At 39.9% G+C, this 8,266-nt stretch overlaps 1 protein-coding gene across 3 annotated transcripts in view; it reads left to right on the plus strand.

The window, feature by feature from the left end:
* Nucleotides 1–4,823, plus strand: part of prkg1b (protein kinase cGMP-dependent 1b) — a 716,840-nt gene extending 712,017 nt beyond the window's left edge. For all 3 annotated transcript variants that reach the window (XM_059653149.1, XM_059653147.1, XM_059653148.1), the window contains one exon: nt 1,406–4,823. In XM_059653149.1, coding sequence (XP_059509132.1) covers nt 1,406–1,504 — 99 coding nt within the window. In that variant the 3' untranslated portion in view covers nt 1,505–4,823. The remainder of the gene's footprint in view (nt 1–1,405) is intronic.
* Nucleotides 4,824–8,266: the final 3,443 nt, after the last annotated feature.

An 8,266-nucleotide genomic window follows, 5' to 3' on the forward strand; every position in this document is an offset into this window, starting at 1 on the left:
AGATGCTGCATCAATGACATTCTTGCTGTCCAAAGTGGGATGCTCATTGTGCAGTCATCAATGTCCAATATAGTTTGCCACTCCCCAGGGACGGTAGCCAATACACAGCAGGAACTCAACAAGATCCATGCTCAGACTGATAGGCGACAGGTAACATTCATGCCACATAAGTGTCAGGCAAGAGGGAATCTAACCATCTCCCCTTGTTGTTGAATGGGATGAACCCACACCATTAACATAAATTAATAATGGGGAGAAAACTTTTGGGTGATATGTATATACCTGGAAGAGTTCATACTGTGAAGTGTCATAAACGCCACCCACATATGATGATGTCAGATGGACTTGTGAATAAAACCACTTAGATCTTCATCTTCCGAGATCCTAACATTTGTTCCTACTCCTAGTTTCTGTAACAATGAGTGTCATACAAGAACATAAGAAGTACAAGCTGGAGAAGGCATTTCAGCCCCTTGAACCTGTTCCACCATTTGATACAATCATCACTGATTTCATTGTGGCTCAAATGCCTGCTCTCTATAACCCTTCAACCTATTACTCACTAGAAATCTGTCTACATCCTTCTTAAATTTACCCAATATCCTAACAGCCACTGCACCGTGGAGTGGTGAATTTCACAGATTAATGACCTTTTGAAAGAAGCGATTTCTCCTCATCTCTGTTTAAAGTCTGCCACCCGAGATCTGAAAACCATGACCCCTTGTTCTGCATTGCCCCGCATGTGGAAACATCCTTTCTAGGAATATTTTATCAATCTCCATTAACAGCTCAGTTATATCTCTCATTCGTCTAAACTCATCAATGTAACCTGTACCTAGTTGCTGCTTTGTGACAAACTACGGCTTCAAGGCAATATGCTCTTATCATTAGACCACCAAGTGATTTTCCTGTACCACACTGGATGAAGAAAGCCATGTACATCCCTACATTTAGTAGTATGATGGCAGCACAACAACCACATGACGAGGTGCAGGCTTGTTTCACTTGCACATACATAGTAGCCTGTACCACTTAGAAGGATGAGTGCAGTGGATGCATGGGAACACCACCAGCAGCAATTTCCCCTCCAAATCTCACACCACAGTCACACACCATCCTGACTCAGATGTCCACATGATGAAAATCCTGGAACACTCTTTCCAACAACATTATGTTTGTGTCTGCACCACAGGGACAGCTGCAGTTTCACAAAATTTCTCATTACCACATTACAGCATCCACAGTTCTTACAGTTTTTTAAAAAAATTTATACTGTTTAAAACGGTTTTCTTTGTTTGTTATAATGTTGTACCCTTTCAAGTCTCTGTTCACTACTGAGAGCAGGAAATAAGAGATCTCTTATTTTGATTCGTCGATTAAAATGCCAAGATGTTTCTTATTGCAGGTCACATCCCCAACAGACACAAGCAACTTTGACAGTTTCCCTGAAGACAACGATGACCCGCCTCCTGACGACAACTCCGGATGGGATGCAGATTTCTAAATTTGTTCCGGAAAACTTGCTTCTGCCTTGCCTAGGACAGCATGTTGGTCAGAGAAAGTGGAAAAGAGACTGCCGGTAAAATGGAAAAGAAATCATAAAGAGGATTAGTGCTCTGGGTCACCATGATGCCTTGACTGATGCCTGCTCCACTGACGATGGTGGCATTAGGAGCAATGCCGTTAGACAATTGCAATGGTGTTCCTTTCAGAAAAAAACTCTAGATTTGAATGGAAAAGTAGCAACTTAGATGATGGTCCTAGAGCAACTTGTTTTATTAGCATACATGTAAGGCTTTCCCTTCACTGAGGTGACTAGCGCTTTGCTCCAGAGACCAACTAATACTCAAAAGGTTAAAAATGGGTCGTTTGAACCAGTAAACATAGGGTTTTTTTCTAATTAAAATAAAAAGACAAATGTAGGTATTTATTCAGGGGATTTATATTCAGGGGTCAATGATACTTAATTAAGAATTGAATTTGGGATGTTCCCATTCCTCGATTGCGAGCGTGCACATCTTTGTGTGTGACAAGCCAGTGTGTATGTATCCCCACCCAGTCCAAAAGGACCATTAAACCACACTTTTCACGTTAAGTCACTTTATTCATTATTAGTCTGGATATTAGATCTCTGTTCCAATAAAATATTTAAAAAGTGGCATCAATATTTAAATGCATAAAACACAACTGCTGTTGCTATTGGGACTTTGTTTCCACTCCAATATGAGTGCCTGCCTGATCAAATACTATTGAAATGGTCTCCTGTACCTTGTAAAGGCAAATACCTTTCTCTGTATCACAATGTAGAAATACAGAATGTCAAATACTGCCTACAGATGCATTTTAATAGTTATCATTTTTGTTTGATATGCCACTGGATTTAAATGCTGGCTGAAAACTATGGGCTTGTGGAAACTGTATCAAATAATTTTTTATTACAGTTAGACTTCAAAGTCATGCTGTCAAAGATGTGTTTTTTTTTAAATCTAGCTTTTTTTCAGACTTCCTTGAATAGAATTCAGACTTCCTTCCCAGTCAGCAACATTTAAATAGATCAAATGAAAGTAATAAGCTTTTATTTTAATCCAAACCAATATTCAGCCCTGAAACAACATTGGCAAATTAATCATCCGGTTGTATATCTCATTGCTGTGTATGAGACCATGTTCTGCATAATTTGACTGTCACATTTCCTACATCACAAAAGTAATTAAACTCATTTTTAAAAAAAGAAATATCTGGCTACAAGTTAGTTTCGGACATCCTAGGATTTGGACAGGAGTTGTATCAAAGTAAAGGAGAGTCTGTTAGCTCAGTTGATTAGATAGTGGGTTTGCAATTCAAAGTAACACCAACAGAGTGGGTTCAATTCCTGCACTGGCTGAGCTTACCAATAAGGCTTGTCCTTCTCAATCTCTCCCCTCATCTGAGCTGTGTGATCCTCAGGTTAAACCACGACCCATCATCTCTCACTAATGAGAGAACAGCCCTTAGGACCATGGTGACTTTACTTTATCAATGTAAGACCTTTCTTCATCTACTCTTCTGTGCTATTGTAGAATGAGACCTCTACAGAGGACAAAATGAGGAGATAATGAGAAAGTGAACGAAGAATAGAAAAGCTGGTCACTAACAGCCATTCAGTAATTTTATGAATGCTGAAAATGTACCTTAAAACACATTCGTCATCTTCAATACTAATAAGGCATCTCTTTGAATTTAATCTCCTCTCTTCATTTAAGGATAAATGCTCTTTAGAAAACATGGATGTAACACTTCACCTGGATGTTGTTTTGGATTATACCTTGGAAGCCACCATAAAAATTCTTTAATCTGCAGATGTGAAATGACCATACAAAGTACTGCAGAATTAAAGAAAAATGCTATCACATTTTCCTAGTGCCCTTTCCAATATTCGTAGATGTTGCACCTACCAATCATGATTTTTTAAAAAATCCACAATGTTTTAGTGTTTCTCGGGCTGCTTGTCTTTAATCATGCTCTCTCTGTATCAATGAACTAATTGAAAGAGTGTCTGGATTATAATGTCACGTCTGATACTGGTGATGATGATGAATGTTGAAATGATGGAGGTGGTTTTAAGAGGCGTGTGGGTACAATGACTGGAAGTGAAGGAGGAAGCTCAAGATACAATCTCAAGCGAAGTAACAATCAAATACTGTTGTAAACCCTGTGGGTCAAGAGGCTGTGTCACATTTGCATCTTGATATTTTAAAAATCTTGTATCTATAGTTTTTATTTAATTGGACCACAAGCTCCATATTATTGTAAATAAGCCGATCTGTTTTGGGTGTTGAGACTTTTTGTGTGACTTAACCCTTTTTGTCTTTTGTTTTTGTTGACTTGATATGTTTTCCATATTGCAAAACAGCCCAATGCTGTAGGATAAAGCCCACAGGCTTCTGCCTGAAAAAATTCTCAACTAGTGTAAAGGCTCCCATAGGTTATACTAGCTTTGGCATTGTCTCAAGTGCCTTAAAACACATGGCATCCAAACAAATTTACAGATTTGGTCTAATGCTGCGCAAACTGAAAAAAAAGCAAGACAGAGAAACCTCAAGGATCAATCCTTCTTTGCTGGCTTCTATATAAATTCTCTGTTCTGTAAGATTCGGTAGGCCTTTTTGTCAACATGATGTACAAGTTGCAGTAAATATCCTGTGGTACTAGATGTTATGTTTAGTTTTGGGGAAGCTGTGAGACTGGTGATGACATCGTGCATCATTTCTGTGAAATGTGTGCACATGCAACAAAAAAAGTCACGTGACTATAACTATCGTTACTTTGGCTGACACACGGAATTTTAATTTTACTTGTGTTGCAAAATATTAGGGTATAAGTATCTCCTTAATGTTGTCAAATTACAATGAACGTGGCCCTGGTGAACATTGTTCAAAATCTTTCAGGACGACTGTAAACTGTCTCATCAGAGTACTGTGTTCAAGCACTGGCTTAACATAGCTGATACTCACTTTTAAGATCTATGTTTCCTGTGTCTATTTAACTTGAAGTTTACCACAACTTGAAGTTTACCATCAACTGTTCCAAATTACTGAACATTTATAAATTTATATGAAGTATTTGTTGGGAGTTGTTTCCAATTTAGTCTCTTCTTCTGTTTAGATAGAGCATGGCGAATTTGTCAAAATGTATATTTTGTCACTGAATGCTGTCACAGGCTTGTTGCACTCCTTTGGTTGTAGATTTTTACCTTTTACATATTTAATTGTCCCTGATTTTGTCCTGTATCTACTGCAGCTGTCAATGCAGAGTGCCTGTTATATACTTTCTAGAGCTAAAATAAAGATGATTACTTTTGAACTGTTTATAAGAAAACTCTTTGCACTTCAATGTTGATGTTTAAAAGACTGCATGAAGACTTAATCTTTAAAACTTCCCTAACAGGAAACGTCAGTGAACCAGATTCAATTGGAATCTTAAAGCAGGGAAACGGTGACTATACACATCAAATTGTGACAGGTTGCAGTGAAATTTAGTGAAGTAGGACATCAAGGATGAGAATAGGATGACGAGGAAGCACAAGGAATGAGATGCAAATTAAAATGGGGGATACAGGATAGCAAAGGAAGGAATGAGAAGGCAGCAAAATGTAATGAATTGATGCTTCTAATCAATGATGCTGATTTTTCAGTACATTCACCTCTTATCAATGTAATCAGAGCAAACAATTGAACAATTCAAGCACCAGCTGGATTTTTCACAACTGCAATTTCCACAACCTTCGCACTTGAAACAGATCTCCGTAATACTGCAAGATAAAGAAGCAGAATTAAGCCATGTGCCTCAATGGGTCTGCTCTGCCTTTTAATCATAGCTGATATGTTTTTCAGCCCCTTTCTCCTGCCTTCTCCCTGTAACCCTTGATCCCCGTAATAATCAAGAACCTATCTATCCCTGTCTTGATTACTTGCCTCCACACGCTTCTGTGGCAATGAGTTCCATAGATTCACCATTCTCCTATTGAAGAAATTCCAACTCATCTGAGTTCTGAAGGGTGATACCTTCACTCTGAGGCTGTGCCTTCGGATCCCAGTCTCTCCTACTATTGGAACCATCTTGTCCACATTCACGCTATCCAGGCCTCTTGGTGTTCTGTAATTTTCCAATCAGATGACCCTCATCTTTCTAAACTCCATTATCTCAGAGTGCTCAAGTGCATTTCATATGACAAACCTTTCATCCCCAGGACCATTCTTGTAAAACTCCTCTGGATTTCCTCCAATGCCAGCACATCCTTCTTTGGACATGAGGCCTAAAATGGTCACAATATTCCAAATATGATCTGACCAGTGCCTTATACAGCCTCTGCAGTACATCTCTGCTCTTGTATTTTAGCCCTCTTCAATTGAATGCCAACACTGAATTTGCCTTCCTAACTGCCAACTGAAGCTGCATCAGAATCTTGAAGCTTAACAGAATCCTGAACTTGGGTTCCCAAGTCCCTTTGTGCTTCAGATTTCAAAAACCTTTCCCCATTTAAAAAATAGTCTACCCCTCTATTCTTCCTGCCAAAGTGCATAACTTCACACTTTCCTAATTGTATTCCATCTGCCACATCTTTGCCCATTCTCCTAGCTGTCCAAGGCCTTCTGCAGCCTCCCCACTTTGCCAAAATTACCTGTGCCTCCACCTATCTTTGAATCGTCTGCAAACTTAGCAACAATTCACTCCATTCCTTCATCCAAATTATTAACGTATAATGTGAATAGTTGTGAATGTCCAAACGTGGATCCCTGTGGAACTCCACAAGCTACCAACTGCCATTCTGAAAAAGATCCCTTCAACCTTGCTCTCTGCCTGTCCGCAAAACTGGCCACACTACGCAGGTGAATTGATTTTCTCGCTTAAACACATTGTTATTATTAACGATGGCAAAATCTGTCTTGAACTAGTAAGGCTGCGAAAAGTTCACACAAGAAACAAGTTTTAATCAGCGTCAATCCACCATCTGTGAGTGATGTTTTAAACTGACAGAAAAATGACTTTTAGAAAAATACAAAGGTATGTTTCCTAGTTAGGATGGGCACAATAGCCAGTCCCTTGGGAAATTTTCAAAAATCAAAATCTTTAAAGCATACCTTTCACTGACCTTGTACGTAAATATTCCAGTTTAATTTGCAAAGCTTCACTGAAGGCTTGCAAGCGAACACCATGAGCAAAACCTTCAAGTGGTGATTCCTTTGTCTTGGGGTATGGAGACTTTTGTGGGTGGCCCCTGTTTCTCAGGCGACACTTTTAACGCTAATTCAAATGGTAATGGATTTTCAAATTGCACACAGTGGAACCTGCCCTTAAAATGTTATCTTTTGTGCCTGTTGTGCTAAAATCTGGCAATATGTTTAAGCAAGAAAATCCATTCACCTGTGTAGTGTGGCCAGTTTTGCAGACAGGCAGAGAGCAAGGTTGAAGGGGTCTTTTTCAGAATGGCAGCTGGTAGCTTGTGGAGTTCCACAGGGGTCCATGTTTGGACATTTACAACTATTCACATTATACGTTAACAATCTGGATCAAGGAACTGAGTGAATTGTTGCTAAGTTTCCACAAATTACCCCAAAAAATAAAATGGTGTCATCAGAATGGAAACTCCAGACCATTATTTTTGCTTTTTGGGACTCTCAAGCCTATACTGCTGCATTCAAAATGTTGATAATGTGGCTACATCTTCATTCCCACACTAAAGCCTGTCATTGCCTCCTTAAGAATGGCTAAACAGCACCAGCCATATTTCACACCATGGGTTGGATTTTCAGATATTTTTTCGGCTGTTTTATTACTGTCGGTGTCCCATCATGGCTCACAATGAGTATGCTCATACTATCTTCCACTCATCACCATTAAGTACACAACTGGACTCAGTGATGTCCTTCCCGTTAAATCATGTGAAAAATTGAAATTCCCACCACTGCTGCTGTACACTTCCCGTGTATAAACTTATAGTGCCCCATTTAAAGCCCAGCTTCCCACCGTTTCAGCAGCTGCAAGCCAAGAACAGGAATTGAACAGTTTCAGGAAAGGGATGTTGACACTCTCCAGGCAGGGGCCTGGAGGTCCTGATGAACACGGCGATCATGAAGAGGGCCATCCTTGAGCCAGAAAAACAAGGGACCAAAAAAAACTGACATGGAAAGAGATAACAGCCCATGTCAATGTTTTCAGGGTCAGAAGGAAAGCAAAGCACTGCTGGGAAGAGGTCAATTGCTTTTTGTGCTCTGCAAGGATAATTGCTATCAGATCCTCTCTACAATCTTAAACACATTCTCACTTTGACAATAGACACAAGGTTCACTAACACTCATGGGCGACCAACCTCACTGTCCATAAAGCTTCAGCAGCAGCATGGCTCTCACTCACCTCATCCTCTGCAACTACTAATCCTTTCTGCCATCTGGCTAAAAAAACGGTGCAACCCACAGAGGCTGCAGTCTCGAACTGATGATAAAAAAAGAGTGAATGCTAAAGGATGAAGCTGAGAGCTATGAGAATCATGCTGTCCCTCTGCAGAAAGCAGACTGGCAGGACTTTGCAAGTTAGGAGTGTCCCTGAGCCCTGTCATGAAGTCCCAAAGACCTGAAGTGGATTCTGAGATCAGACACAATAATGTGGTGAAGCTGGTGGAGGTGGGCACTGCCCATCAAGCATTCAGGGGAATGCTGGTGAGGGAGCATTAAAATGGAGATCCCAGAGCAGCACGATGAAAGCTGCATCCACCACATCACCAATCAAA

Source organism: Stegostoma tigrinum, chromosome 20, assembly GCF_030684315.1.
Source record: "Stegostoma tigrinum isolate sSteTig4 chromosome 20, sSteTig4.hap1, whole genome shotgun sequence".
NCBI classification, from domain to species: domain Eukaryota; kingdom Metazoa; phylum Chordata; class Chondrichthyes; order Orectolobiformes; family Stegostomatidae; genus Stegostoma; species Stegostoma tigrinum.